The sequence below is a fragment of the Copidosoma floridanum genome, unplaced genomic scaffold (genome assembly GCF_036245765.1).
Source record: "Copidosoma floridanum isolate Cflo_tuat_1 unplaced genomic scaffold, Cflo_Japanese_pri ptg000014l, whole genome shotgun sequence".
NCBI classification, from domain to species: domain Eukaryota; kingdom Metazoa; phylum Arthropoda; class Insecta; order Hymenoptera; family Encyrtidae; genus Copidosoma; species Copidosoma floridanum.
In genome coordinates this window covers 5,159,759-5,175,933 of record NW_028321891.1, presented here as the reverse complement: position 1 = coordinate 5,175,933, position 16,175 = coordinate 5,159,759, and the positions used below count along the sequence as shown (strand labels likewise).

Sequence of the window (16,175 nt, the reverse complement as noted above, 5' to 3'; positions counted from 1 at the left end):
TCTAGCCAAACAAATTATTTCTCACACCCGAAAAAACAGCGCAACACTCGCTTGACCACAGCTCATAAAAAATCTCCCATTAACGCACGCGAACGCTCGTGCATTAAAAAGGAAAAAAAAAAAAAAAAAAAAAAGTATAAATAAAACTTAGCCACTTCACTTACTTTCTTTCAGGTAGATCCAAATCTCGCTGTCCTACCTCCACTGACAATGTAATTCCTTCCGTCAGCTCAGTTCAACGACAAAGATAACGAGTCGCCAGACGTGCACGCGACACACCGTAATTTATAAAACTTACTCGACTCGTACGCACACATCCGAGTCCCGATCCCGCGCGCGTACGTGCACTTTCACGAAATTCGCGCAAGATTACAATCACGCACGTCCTTGCGCCCGAGTGATCCTTGCCTTAGTTCCCGCGCGTCCCTTATCACTCCGGCGAAATCGTGATCCGACCCACGGTTGCACGCTAGATTTCAAAATCCCATACAGTCAAAGGCTTCACTTTCTCCGGTGTAGCCCTAGTTGCGTTGCACCACTCTCATTTACAATGAAAACCAGAAAAACTTCGGCCCAAGGATCCACAATGGCACCTCTGCCGCGCTCGAGTGGACACAGCTCGTCCGGGCAGCTTCTCAAAAATGAAGCCGTCCACGCGTTCGCGTCCGGCTTTAAGCCCCCTCCCCTCAGAGCCCGTGTATGCACACACGCAGTGCAAGATCCTCGCGCGCGTCTCTCGATCGCCCGCCTAAGCGTCGCTCGTCCTCCTTCTTTTTTTTGCTCATCTTTTTTACTCCCAGGAGAGAGATCATTACTGGCTGCTGAACGAGACACATTTGGGTGTTTGAACTTTTCGTTGGTACGTGCGTGAAAGGGTTCCCGACTGTGTGCCATTTTTTGCGGGGCTTTGCATCTCGTACGAAATGGTTCGTGGAAAAGTGCGCAAATCCTCGCTAAGGACTTTTTTTTTCATTTCGCAGTCATTAAAACAATTCAATGGAGTTTCAGGGAATCACCATTGTCAGGTTGGTTCTCAGCTTTCGATATTTGGAAAAGCTTGGTGGAGATTTTTTGACAAGTGGATACGTAAATATGCTCCATTCGATTGAATTGCGTTGGAAAATAACTCCGATGCAACCTTCGATCCATCGCATGAATTTTATCGGATTTCCTACTCTGGGAATGAAATTTTCTCGATTGTCCATTACTTTTTTTTTTTTATCACATGTTGCGAGCCTTGTCGATAATTTTTTTTTTTTTTTTTTTTTTTCACGGTGATACTATTTTTTACCGGAAAAGGTCACAAAACGCATCATGTAAAATTCATTCATAGATCGTAGTGTACATGCGTAGCCTCAAGATTTCTGTCAATAACTTATCGACGTTGCGTTGCGACGACCTGATATAAGGCCAACTGCAGTTTCCACATTTGCATATCGAAATGAAATTACCGACAATCTACACGTGTCCTTAGACATAACGCTTTTTGCGCTTTTACGTAAACGAGCGTGTGATACTGACCCCCTGCATAATTTCAAAGATGCGAGGTGTAATAACTGTATCATCATGGATTAATTCATAGCCTTCGAGTACTCCTGATTGTTACACTCGATAATTTTCAATAATTTGTAACTACGCGTCCAATGTTTTGAGTAAAACTTTTTGTCCTGCGTCTATACGTTGACATTGAGGTGCCATCACTTTTTTCTCCAAGGCGTAATGTGATTAACATTTATATTAATCTTCTGAAACAGAGCCTGATGAATTTGTACGTTTTTGTTGTTCTAAAATATTGAAAAATGATCACAACTATTTATTAAACATTCAATGACATCAACAAAGTCAATCTTAAGATTAATTTTGTTGTTTTGGGTATAAATTTTTTTGCGCAGCAGAAATGAAAAAGTGTTTTTTTTTTTACCAAGTACAAGCTTATGAAATTTAAAAAAACTGAAAATGAATTTCGTAGATCAAAATACAGTGTCACTTTTTTCGTAATATCAGTTAGAAAACTATGGAACATTTTTTTTTTTTATTAGAAAATTTTATTTAAAAAAAAAACATCGTTATTTTCGTTTTACAAATTACTAGAAATTGAATTTTTTATGGGTTACACAGATAAATTAGAAAGATTGAGCAACTATTTAACTCCCCAGTTTAAAATAAGTCACAAATTCAAACAATCTATGATATATGCTTGGAAAAAAATCCCATTTTTTTGCTAAGTCACGGCAGCCCAAACTGTAAACGATACCTGTCAACGCATTTAACTGTTTGACGTAGTCGTATGAAATGACGAATACGATAATGAGGTATAAGCGTGCAGTTCCGAGCAAGAAACCACGAATTGTGGACTCAAAATCACAAATTACATTCGAATAACGCGAAATTTTATGCAAGGAATTTAAAATGGAAATTTTCCTCGTAGCAAGTGTTCTGGACCTCAACTTTCGGGGAACGTGTAGCAAGAATAAAGCCTAATTTTTTATTTCGTGCTCAGTATACAAAAAATAATGTCTGACTACATTCTACTTTCCTTTCCAAGTTTTCACACCTCCATGTATTTAGTAATTGTTTTTTTTTAGAATAAATCAACTGATCAATAATTCAGTTTAAAAAATAGTAAAAGAGGCTACAGAAATTTACAGATTTTGATGCATTGAACAAATTAAATGGTTCGTCTTAACTATTAGTATTAATGTACATATGCATTAATTCAATAATATCAAACGAAGTTTTTTAAGAGACAAACTATTTTTTAAGGTGTCATCTACTTTACATTGTTTTCACTTAACTACAAAATTTATAGAACATCATTAATGAATAATCGTTATTTTCAAATGTCATGATAAAATTAAACATCAAAATTTCGGCATTTTTTTTGGTAAATATTACTCGAGGAGGCACACCCGAAGAGAACTGGTTAATTGACGTAACACCTCGATAAAGTAAGGAATAAATTTACAATCTACATCCTACTTGCATACGTAAGGTAATATATTAATTTTTAATTCCTGCATTGTTCCATGGGTATAAATACCATTTGAGTCAGCCTTTAAATACAAGTTTTTCTCGTGAACAAATGCATGTTTTATATAAATTACTCAAGGCGTAAAATGTCAAAGTCTAAAATGACGTCTTATTAGATTTGACTCAGATAGCTTTGAAAAATAATAACGATATCCTTGATTGGCACGGATATATATGTATATGTACTTCTCTATCTTCGTTGAGGCGCAAGAAAGCGTTAATGCACTTACATTTAGGAGAGCTTTCAGTCAGAATCAAATTCTAGAAAGTGATACCTTATATTTTTGAATACACGAAACTTCTGGTTAGAAAGGAATTTCATAATTCTTTCTGGTTTTCAGAGACGTAAGGGTGTCATTTTCTCAAAGTTAAAAAAATTCATCAATGTCATTACAAATCGTATAGAAATTTTAAGGGTGATTTTCAATAGCACTTAGTAGTATTTAAATATACAAGTGACCTTTTTTTGATTCTTCAATAGTCACCGCAGTTATACAGCTTGACCGTTATGTTTAATAGAGTGGCTTATACGACATACCTACCCTTACAATAACTGCAAATGCTATCAGTTGTATTCTACTGAATGAATATTTCATGCTTCCATTACTAGACATAAAAAAATGCTATCACAAAAATAGCATTCAAAATGCTGTAGACAAGCATTCAAGGCCAAACGAGGTTGAGGTCGACAGATAAAAATTCTTTCGTGTTTAACATATTTCACCTTTAGAAACAAAAAATTAAGATAATCTTTAAAAATTCTTTTTCAGCTGTTTTTACCAACAGACAGCCACAAAAGCCTTAAAATTCAATGAGCAGTTGTATAAAAATACTTTTATTACCTAGAAATAACAAGAAGCATCAAAATTTCTAGTATGAACAGTGGTATAGTACTGTGTCAAACACTTTGAAAAATAAATAATGTACTTGTAGAAATCTTTTGAATCATCTTAAAAAAGCGCCTGCTTATATACTGCAGCAACTGCATGCATGTAAGTATGTGTCTTTACTTGGATCCGTGGCTCTATCGATATTAATGATAAAAATAGACACAGAGTTGAGCAGCATGCATTCTCACAATTTTATGAATTTGAGCCATCACATCACAATTTAGTGGTCCTTTTAATGGCATCAGAGTGTATTAGAAGTATCATGAGTAAACCCCATCATAGCTAAATATCCACACCATTATATAAAAAAATAGACTTTAAGAATAACGAAAAAAAAACTCTCTAGACTCGCATTGTAGGGCTGCCAAAACAGAAAAAAGAGTGATTGGGTTGGTACTTTTCATTAACTATTTGGGGTTTTAAACTACACGTTTATACGTCCATACGTGATTTAATACAAATTTTAATACGCTTTTAAAAATCACTCTGTATGAAAAAATTTAGTTTAGTTTGATGTTACTGAAAAATAGTTAAAGTAATTTTTATGCTTTCACGAACAAAACCATAGACGGTAATCAAACAATGTTAAAAAATCACACATACAAAATTTTCTTGAATATGTACATAGTTTTAAATGTTATTTTTTTACTTAATAATACAGAGATTGGTTACTTCCTGCATATTCGTGTTAAACTAAGAAGTAAGGTTCTTTTATCTGGGTCGTAAATTGATGACTGCTTATTCTGACGTACAACTTTATTATGAAGTTGTTTATTGATATGGAAAGTTTCTTTTGACTTTTTAAAAAATTTTTCCTTACTTCTTAAAACACTGGTTGTGCATTGAAAATTAATTTAACAAAAAATGGAATTACTCTTACGATTTTTCAGATGATACTTAAATTAAATAGATTTTATGGATCGTAGACTGAAATTGTCTATAATTACAGTAAATTTATTCTATGTACGGAGTGTATTGAGTAAACATTAGGTCCGATATTTTAACCAAATTTTTATTCCACATGATTAACAATGGATGCATTAATCCTCCTTATTACACTGTGAATTATAAGATGCATAAAAACTATAATTTTTTAATGTCAAATATTAAAATTTTATATTTACAAACTCATTCTCTTCTAACCATCAAGATATTTCATACAATTTTTATTCTTTATGATGCACGAGAAAAATTCAATTCAAACTTTGATAATATAGTAAGAGTACAAGTTTAATTACTCACAAGTGATTACAATTGTATGTACTACATATCGCACGAGGTAGTGATTACGTACAATCATTGGGAATGTTATCATTCAAAAAATTTATGATCGCAAAAACAATAATCATTATAACACTTGCTATAAGTACATTTTCTTTCTTACAATATTTCTGAGATAAAAATTTCTCGTCACTTTCGGAGTTAAACAAATTTTTAAAAATCTTATATTATTTTCACTTCAGACATTTATTCAAGTAAAAAAAAAATCAAGTAGTGATAATTGTTTGATAAAAGTAGACTGTAATTGTTTTTTGTAAATGATACAAAAATATAAACGCAGCATATATTTTTTGTATCAATACTTATACGAGTTTTAGTGTAACAATAATTTTAAGATAAAATTTTTTCACTTTTTCTTTAAGTAACTACTGTTCTCTATTAATATGTTTTTAAAAACATTTTATTCATTAATATTTCTTTTGTTTGGTAAGTACGCTCCTACAATACACACAAACTTAGAATCATTAATTATATTTTTAATTTTTAGGTAACGCCGATTCTCTAAGTAATACAGGTAAAGTAAAATTTGTTAATAAATAATAATTCTATAACACAATCAATGTACTCAAATTTCAAACAATAAATAATTTATGTGCCACAACAGCTTTAGAAACATTAACATCATGGAATTGCTTGCCAAACAGAATGTTTACATATGATCATAATATTTGCTATTGCGATGGTAAAGGAGAAAAAATAACATGTAAAAGAAAAATGTACAGTACACTGTATCCTGAACTACAAGCTTCTCATTTACAAAGTATAAAGAAAATATTAACACCAGTGAAATTAATAATTTTTTAATAATAATACATAAATAAAGACTTACATGATTTTTAGATCTCACCATGGATTGTTCAAAAAAAATTTCTAGTACGAACATATTTCATAATGGATGTTACGAATGCCTATGCACAGATGAAAAACATGCGACTTGCATACCTTCCAAATGCAAAGCTACTGATTTCAAATTAAGTAAGTGTTAATACATATTCATTACCACTAAGAATAAAAATGTGTAATAATAATAACGTCCACATATCTTTTAGTTAACTCGGTAGAAAAATGTATTCCTGGATCAATTTTTAGTGATAAATGCAACGGATGTATTTGTGGACCAGATGGTACTGCAACGTGTACAAATCTAGACTGTTACGCGCTACACGATATTACAAGTAAGACATAAATTAAAGCAAAATATGTAGGCTAAAATAATTATTGATTTTAAATTTTCAATCCAGACGTGTCAATATTTTGTTGAACATCTTTTACAGAGACCAAGGACGTGTTGTGCATACCTAACAGTACTTTGATTGTCGAGTGCAACGAATGCAGTTGCAATCAGTTGGGTACGAGTGTAAGTTGCGAAAAAACTGCTTGTAACTATCCTAATTTCCGTCACAAACACATTCTCAGTAAGTCACCTGCTTTATTGTTACTTAATTTAACTACTAATTTATTCATAAAAATTTATATATTTATGAACGATAAAAATATTTTGCTTAATTTTTATTGAGGAGGTATTTCAATTAAGTTTAAAATACCTTATAGTTACACTTTTTAAATAAACTTGTTAATTTACAAATAATTTCTATTCAAGATGTTACAACCGTATGTACTCCCAAGAATATTTTCAATTATGATGCATGCCGAAAATGTATATGTAGTACCACTGGTACTTATGCTATGTGCTCTGGCGTAAAATGTGACATGAATACAGAAGGTATGAGTATATTTTTACATCTGGATAGAAATAACTAGTAATAAAATATTTTTTACAGAAGATAATTCTGCCAATAAGGATACCGTAGAAAAGTGCCATCCTGGAATCATATTTAATGACGACTGTAACATTTGCATTTGCAATAACCATGGTAAAGGAATTTGCACCACATTATCCTGTGACCTTAAGTATAGTTTTAAATATGTTGAGCAACTAAATTATTCTGTACCTTAAATTGTAAATTTAATAATACAAACATTTAATTTCTAAAATAAATGGTTTTTAGATATTAATAGTTTCAATTATTCCATTCAAAAATCACATGAGCGATAATTAAATAGACTGAGATGGTTAATGTGCTGGTCAGTAAAACTGGAAAGCCAATCCTAAAATTTGAATGTTAATTAATTAAAGAAAAAAAAGAATTACTGCTAGAACATGAAAATAAAGTAAGGGCTCGAAAATACTTGAAAAATTGCATGAATGTGACTCGGTAACCATATTGTTCAGCTACTCCAGCACACACAACATTTGTAGTTGCTCCAATCAAAGTTCCATTCCCTACAAATCATGTTATTGTTATTAAAAAATTGAATTTTTTAATCATTTCACACAAATATGACTAAAGTTTGAACAATTATTGGATCAATTTTTTCAGAATTCAAGTTCGTCAATAACCAATAACTAAATTAAACTAAAAAAACTCCATCAAACAAATCATAGGTTATTACACAAGTTTCTAGTCGCATTAAAACGAAGACTTAACCAATATAGTGCTCATCTAAAAATCAAAGTATGTCTTTGCCATCGAACGAAATTTTAATGAGGCATTCCTTCAAGAACATTTCTCAGGATGCTGCGTTTCAGAAAATTACCCATTTTATGTCTTCAGGACATCTTATACATTTTCCAATTTTATGTTGTTAACAAAGACGATGTTAACATTGACTGAGCCCTTCTATGAGAACTAGCACAACTCACATTTGCCAATATTATTTTGAATGCGAAAACAATATTATTTCGGAAAGTGCATACTTCTGAAAAATTTATGTGAAGGTAAGAAGACCTTAGGTACTGTAATTTTCAGATGAGAGATACTTTGGATACGTATTCGTTGTTAAAACACAAGAAAACTTATTTAATAACTGAACGTTGTACATGTAATAATGAGTTTGACAGAGTCGAACTTGTCTTGGAGCTAAAAAGATACCATCAGACGTTTTTATTTTTATATAAAATCACAAAATTCACCTCCTAAACAACCGAAGCAAAGAGCCCAAACAAGTGGCTGAAGAGGTAATTTGAGTTTACTATTTTCTGCTATACCAGTAACAATTTTTACCATCATCGTTGCAAGTGGTACATTATCCACAAGAGCACCTGCAAACGCTGATACCCACAATAAAAGCAGAATCGCAACAGATAACCTTGATTCCTCGCTTACGGATAAAATAATCGATTCTGTTTTATCACCTATCCATGATATAAGTCCAAGTTCTGTTAAAGCCTACAGAATTTAATAAAGTAGCTGCCACATTAAAAAACACTTCATGATTTTTAAAATAATTTTATAGTAAAATTAAAATTCGATGATACCTCCATTAGTATAAACAATGCAGCAAAAAATAATAGAGTGCTCCATTCGACTCGAGTTAATAAATCATCAAACGTTTTATTGTCTGCGATTATAAGAAGTAACAAAATACACAAAAATGCTATCGAGCCAATGGATAAATGAAAACTTGATGAACTATGCAAAGAGAATAGAATAATAACAAGCGCCATACAAATTCCAGATTTCGCTAGAAGACATTTATCTCTAATTTTATACTAAAATAAAAACAAAATATAAATTGCTTATATTGGTGGTGTAATACTAGTTAGTGCCTAAAAACATGTAAATGATGTATAAAAACCTTCTCTTTGAGTTCCTTCACTGTAGTTTCAAAGTTTTCCGTACAATTATTTTCACTTTCAACTTTATTTTGTAATTTTTGTAGTAGCTCTTTAATTTTATTTAATAGGGCATCTCGAGCAATAACATCGCCTTTATTATGACTTGTTAGAGTCACTGCAATCATCTGCCACTTATTGATTTCCTGTTGTAATTCCTAAAGGTAGAATTAATAGATTTTTTTAAGAACTCCTTAAGATTATCCTTGGTTTTAAATGTGTACTATTTAAGTTAAAACCTGATTTTTTTTTGGTTTCTGAAAACGTAATTTATCGATATTTCTAAAAATAAATCTGAAATGTCCATACAAAATAACTAAAGCTAATAATACACCAATAGTCATATGAAGTGTAAATGTGCCAAAGTCGATTCCCTGTATAAAAACATACGCAATATGTTGGTATAAAATATTTGTATACACATGTATGAGTTGTCAGATATTGTAGCGCCTGATAGCTTACCGCCGCGATTACACGTCTGTTCGAAGCAATGATCACGTTTGGGGGATCACCTACTGGTGTCATAGCACCGCCAATATTTGAGAACATTACCATTATTATTATTACAGAAACGGGATTAATCTTTATCACTTCGCAAATTTTAATTGTTGCAGGTATTATAAGCATAATAACGGTAACGTTATCTAAAACAGCGGAAACAAAAGCTGTGAAAAAGCATAGCATGCTTACAAGGGGCAGAACTTTCCCGTGAGTTATCTAAAAATAAACATATTTCAGTAAACGCTTACAAAAGATTTTTCGATACCAAATATTTACCTTGTATGCGAATACTGCAAAATAATCTAAAGCACCAGAATCTGCAACAATAGCCACCAAAACCATCATTGAAAATAGCAACATAATGGTATCAAAATCAACCCATGATATAATTTGACTCATTGTTGGTTTCTGTACATGTTAAATTTACAAAATTTTGAAATTAAAAGGTAATATGTTTGACACATAAAAGTATGAATTGCTGTTACCTGATTTAAAGCAGATAATATTGCTAAAGAGCCAGTGGCTGCTAATAAAGCTGCAATCGTCCTGTGTACCAACTATCGCATGAAAATTTGAACCATTAATTAATAGAACAATATTACGAAAAAAAAAAAAAAAATGAATTATGTTTTATACATCAAACATTATAATAACATAAAATCCGATCAATAGAAAAGTTCCAAACGCAAGTCCTTTGTTTACATCGAGTGGTGTCAAATTGTAAGATAGCATCAGAGGAACCGATGAACGTGAATTTGATTTCAAATTAATTACAATCGCACGATTTCGTAAGCTGAAATTAAATTTATAGAATCATAAAGCAAAAAATGGTGTAAATATTAGATTACATGTTAGTTATTTATATCTGTAAGATTCGATTTAAAAATTGTTTAAAAGGGAAAAAATATGATTGGTAATACTAACTCTTCCTTGAGTATAAAAGTGTTAATTCGGCGATGAGAGATGGGTGAGTAGGATTCTGATGATGCCAAGGGTAAAATCCACTCTTCTGATATGTTCTAAATTAAAAAAAAAAATCTTATTTTTAAGGCACATCAGAGAATCACGATATAAAACTATAAAACCGTTCATAAGATAGTAAAGTACCTTAATAACTTGAATATCATTGAATTTATCATTTTCTTCTGATAACCAAATCGACAAATAAGTTTGAGAAATGTTTACTGTATCTTTTTCTACTAGAGATGAACCTTCGATGGTTACACTAATTTTATCACTTCTACAGGTACTATGTTTTAATAACATACCTATTATTTTGTTCAAAAAATTTGGTTACTGAATTGTATATTAATATTATTACGTTATACTCTAATTTTAGTAAATACTTTTTATGTCATTATTTGGTACTGAGATAACATGATAGTTTTCTTTTTTTTCTTCTGTTATCATTAACGTAATCTGCAAAAATAATAAAAATTGTGGTAGCATTATCAATTTTAATACTTTAATATTTTACTTACGGAAAAAGCAATACAGCAGGTAACAAGTAAAGCCATTTTAGTATATCTCATAGTGCATTTAAATTTAGATTTACGAGCATTAAGATTTTTGACTGAATGTTCCTTTCCTCTTTTGTGACTAGAAATGTGTATTCACGCATGTTGATAGGATTGTCACAGTTAATGTAAAATTTAATAAATGTACAAGTACTTACTTTTCTGCTTCTTCTTGACGTACGGATAATTCGTTTGGAAATAAATAGTCTCTAGTTTTAAATGTCATCAATGGTGAACTAAAAATAAACGATAAAGAATTAAAAAATTTCACCTTTTATCAGCAATTTACATTATATTATATATAACAGTATATTAACAAGACTTTGAAACAAAGTTAACGTTGAATATTTTCAGTGACGTAATTAAGTCTAGAGTGCGAACCTTTTCGGTATCTTTTCATACTCTTTTTTGAACACGTCCAAACTTGAATCCATCCGAATCGTATCAGGAAGTTGGCTCCAGATTTGTAATAGATCAAGAGAAATAATTCCAGTAATCATTGTTGATGAGGTAGACGATGTGCAAGAGAGCCTTTTTAAAGTTTCTGGATTTTCAATGCAATCTTCATTGGTATCGAATTTTTTGGCCATTTTTGTCTATCAATGAAACGAATCTAGGTCAAGGACAAATCAAATTTAAATTTTTTTTCAGTAGTTCAAGCTATAAATTTATGAGCAAAGAGACTTATAAAAATAGAGTAGAAATGACGCCTTTAATATTTTCGATGTGTTGAAACAGCTCCCTATTACGAGATTATTTGGACAGTGATTAAGAAACAGAAACGAACTAGTTACTCCCAGTCGTTTCAAGTAATATTCGTACCGATTGTACGGCCTTTTCTGAGTAATCTGTAGTCTCTGTGATCACAATTTTTTTATTGAAACGTATAACTATGCAACAGTTTTTATTTATTTATGGCCATACTTTGATACTATTGAACACAGCACTGAAGATTAAAAGTTTCTTAGAAAAAATATTATTAATACTAAGTTCAAATTATAACTGAAAAAAATATTTGTATACCATTAAAATTTAAAGATTTTGAATCAATGTTAACACAAAAAATTTCAATTTTTGGTACTTGTAATGAAGAATTAGAATACAATTTTTTTTAAACTTTTTTTTTTACTTTTAAAGTAGGATACATCCACAATGATGAATAAACAAGGCACCGCTAACGGATTTCTGGCGACAATATCTGCTTCTCTTGCGGCTGACACTTTATAAATAGCTTTACTAGAAAATGTTTGTCGTTCACTTTAACACTAAAAAATGCGTTAATTTGTTAAAATTATCGAAGGAAAAGAGACACTTGAAAGTAAAGTCAGACACAAGTCAACTGATGCCTCTGTTTTGTGTTTGACTAGCTTGAGTTTCTACGTCGGCAGTTCTTATCAACGCAATACCAATTAAAATTTTTCATACAGCAACGCAATACATGAATTCGAGTTCGAGCAGACAATTGAATTCGAGTTAGAGAGTTTATATTCCCCTTTATAATTTCAGCGCGCCGTTTCAAATGAATAAAATAAGTTTCTACTCATTTATAAATTTTTAATTTACGATTTTTTTATTAAAAAAAAATATTTATTTTTCATTTATTTAAGATTTTATACAGACAAAACGAACCATTTTACATACCATGATTCACGGTATAGAGTTTCTATCTTTATTTACTATATTATATTACATAACGTGTATAAACTTACAAAAATTTAATGGACTTGCCGACTACCCACACTCTGTTAAATGTTTTTAACACGATACGATGTTAGTTAAAGCGCTTAAGTTATATTAAATAGTTCTTATTCATCACTTTTTTGAGATAAAATACAATTCATGTAAATAAGTACTGTTGTATTACATAAAAAAATAAAAAACAAATTTATCGTGGAGTAGAGTGAACGTAAAATTTTTTTCAAAAAATGTTTGCTTTTGAATACTTCTAATTCGCATTATAGCTCGACGTTTTGTTATACGCACAATGTATAAACAAAACTCATCTGTATTCTGTGTGTTTATTTATTAGTACATTTCATTTGTATATTGAATAACAGAAGGCGTCTTGCACGATAACAAAGATCGCCTTGTTAAGTTGTTTTATTGTAAAAATCGATGTAGAGAATAAATGAAAATGCCCTGCATTCTATGTGGCCACTACAAAATTTTGGTAGAAAATCCTTTGGAACTGAAACTATTTTTAATATTTTATTCGATGAATATGAATTTTTACCTTTTTTGATGAAAATTTTAAGTGACGCCTGTTTTAATAAAAACTCGAGTTAACGTTTTTTTATGTCTGACTGCCACTCAAAATTTGTTGAAGATTTAAATTTTCAAAAACTAAGTATATTTTATCCCTCTGACGTAATCTTTTATTACTGTTACTCATGTTTTTCTTTTCATCGTGAAGCTAATACAACCGTTCATCACACATTATAAATATGTGTAGAAAATTGCAAAAAAAATTGAACTCTTGAAAAATAGATAAAATTGATTTCGTGATAACTCTCCCATTCGTTACTGTAAATGATAAATGCATTGCCAAATATGCCAAGAAATTTAATATTCTTTCAACAGTAATGTTATCGAAAATCAAACATTACTAACTTACGTTGTTTAAGCAGAAAACACACCTTTCAAGAAGTTAAATACCAATTTTACAAGTTTTCTGAGTCTTTGCATTATCAGTATATCTTTAGCACATTTCAAGTTGATTAACCCTTTAGTTTTTTAACGCATTTTACTACATAACTAAGCATTACGCGTCATTGAGCAATCGTTGATTAATGAAAGTATCACAGTTTGTTTAAAAGGTTTCTCCAGATTGTTACCAATATTACAAAAACTGTCATTGTAACAATACTGATAGTTCACATCATATGTTAGCAGGTGTTATTGAAATAATATCATTTGAAGTGAAAATTTTTTTATTTCAATAAAAAAATAAATAAATAAAAAACTTGAGGTTAAAACTGCCTCATTATCTTTAGTAAAAGAAAAAAATGATGGGAGTAGTAAACAATAGTTCGCAAGATACTTATTTAATCAAGATTAAGAGTTACAAAAATCACCTTGACATTTGTTTACTAAAAAAAAGAAATTTATTCGATAATTTTATAAGATGTATATAAAGTTTAAACCTGCTATTGTTGCTAATGAGCGGATTTTTTGAAGCGTTTCTTAGCAACATGAATGCATCAATCTATTGATATCAACAAGGTAGAAAATGTTCCAAATTCAATTTTTGAAGATACTGGATATTTTGTGTATATATATTTACAGTTGCTATACTGTACATTTACTTCACTCTCGAATACAGGTTTTGACTCCACTAAAGTGATGTAGCATAAAGGTCACGTAAGATCGCATGGAAAATTATCTAAAGAAATTGATGTTTGGAAAAAAAGGGTTTTTAAATAATTGTGTAAATAAGATGTACTAAAAAAAAACAAAAATAAAACTGCGATAATTATTTCTACTATAAAAATAAAATCATTTCTCACTTGTTATAAAAACAGGGCTCTCAAAACAAAACTGTACGCTTCCATTTATAATAATTTTACATCTAGTTAATTGAATTAATGTAATCTAGGCCGATAATATATATTACAATCGAAATAAATCATTGATGAAAATCGATATAATCAGTAAGTAAGCGTGTGCTCGCACATGTTTTCTGTATTGGTGTGTGTAATCAGTAAAAATTTAAGAGCCTACTGATAATTTTATTCATCCAGGAGTTAAAGTTGATGTTTTTTTGTTTTTGTTTTTTTTTTAAATCCCCGTAGTGAAATAAAAATGTATTTTTGTACCTTACTCAGGCTCAGAAAAGAAATTTTTTTGTAGAAATATAATTTTTAACTTAAATCAAATTTTTTTGTTTACTATACATGCGTTTGTGTATACAACTGGTGAATCACGTTTTCGAATTTAAATTTAAAAATTTTATTTTGCAGAGCTTAGAATTTTCATTTTATTTTGATTATGACTCCAATTTTACGATTGCACGTAAAGATACTTCAAAGGATGCTTAACATGCTTAACTACTAAAATCGAATAAGACAATTATTTACGATTTTAGGATTTACATACAATATTTTTCATGCTTCCATGCACATATATTCCATGCTTCCAGAAATTTATACAATATCTTAATAGCGGACATTTTGAATTTTTTAAGTAAAACTATATATAATAGAAAACTAAGCATTTATTTGAACGCAATAAGAAAAGTGTAAGAAAAACGTGTTATACTAAAAAGAAAGAAAAAACGAGAGGTCCACCTAATACACCTCCGTTAAAAGCTGTTTTTGGATCCAACACACACGTTCTCACAAAGAACATAAGAGACTTGAATATCCACCACACTTCTGAACTAAGTGTGTGTAAATGTGCTTCTACAAACACAATGTTTCTCGTCGAAAGAGTTTGATTGATTCTCATTTCTAGGTAAAAAAAAAAAAAAAAATTTTAAGATAAAGATTCTTATCAAAATTTGGAGGCTTACTAAATAATCTTTTTCTAAGAAAATCTTAAGATTTCAGAAGTACAATATTGCCTTAAAAATCAACACAAATCTCTACACTAACCGATTGTCATTATTTTCAAGCAAACCTAATGCAACATAATCCATTCGCAATCAAAGATAACCCACCCCATGAAATAACAATAAAACTGAAATGATTTTTAAGAAACAAACTACCAAGAATACTTGTTATCTTAAATGAATGTGTAAGACTGAAATCGATTGAAATGCGATTTCACTATTTAAACCAAAAAAATCGCAATTGTGGTAATTAAATCGGTCGCTTTCTCAAACAGAATAGCACCGAACAGTACAAAAAATGAAGGCATTAGTGATTATTTTGTTGTTTTCCCTCAGCGCATTCGGTAAGTCCAAAACTAATAATTTTTTTTTTATGTTAGCCTCTTCGTACAATATTATAGTGAAAATTGTAACTACTAAATTTTTAAAATAATTTACTTACCGTTAAAAAATTGCCGTAGTAGTTATTAAAACGAAAAAAATACATATAAAAAAATTTGGTTCAAACTACCTAAAGCTGAATAATTAAATAAGGTCCTGTTTTTTGCAATCTACAGTTTTTAAATTGATTTTTGCTATAATCTTATAGTTAACCACACATTTATTGTAAAATAGCACGTTTTAGATGCTAACGTAAAATATTGCCCAATAACTGACTATAATTAAAAATCTTAAATAATGCTTCAGTGTGGATTAATTTTGTGTCACATCTATTTTTAAAATTAAATATG

General features: G+C 30.3%; 2 protein-coding genes across 2 annotated transcripts; one reads left to right on the top strand and one right to left on the bottom strand.

Moving 5' to 3' along the window:
- The first annotated feature begins 586 nt into the window (after positions 1 to 586).
- On the top strand, positions 587 to 7,158 carry LOC106641061 (uncharacterized). Its single transcript, XM_089592109.1, has 8 exons — positions 587 to 695; positions 5,689 to 5,715; positions 5,806 to 5,961; positions 6,042 to 6,176; positions 6,251 to 6,376; positions 6,476 to 6,616; positions 6,802 to 6,930; positions 6,986 to 7,158. Exons 1-8 carry the CDS (start codon positions 587 to 589, stop codon positions 7,156 to 7,158), a joined length of 996 nt encoding a protein of 331 aa, XP_089448235.1.
- Positions 6,743 to 11,966, bottom strand: LOC106641060 (P protein). Its single transcript, XM_089592108.1, has 17 exons — positions 11,919 to 11,966; positions 11,277 to 11,491; positions 11,054 to 11,131; positions 10,860 to 10,977; positions 10,725 to 10,797; positions 10,486 to 10,646; positions 10,303 to 10,397; positions 10,015 to 10,171; positions 9,864 to 9,935; positions 9,655 to 9,786; positions 9,340 to 9,594; positions 9,117 to 9,251; positions 8,841 to 9,035; positions 8,521 to 8,754; positions 8,176 to 8,431; positions 7,392 to 7,485; positions 6,743 to 7,310 (listed from the first exon to the last, which is right to left on the bottom strand). Exons 1-17 carry the CDS (start codon positions 11,919 to 11,921, stop codon positions 7,223 to 7,225), a joined length of 2,361 nt encoding a protein of 786 aa, XP_089448234.1. The 5' UTR covers positions 11,922 to 11,966; the 3' UTR covers positions 6,743 to 7,222.
- Between the last annotated feature and the right edge of the window lie 4,209 nt (positions 11,967 to 16,175).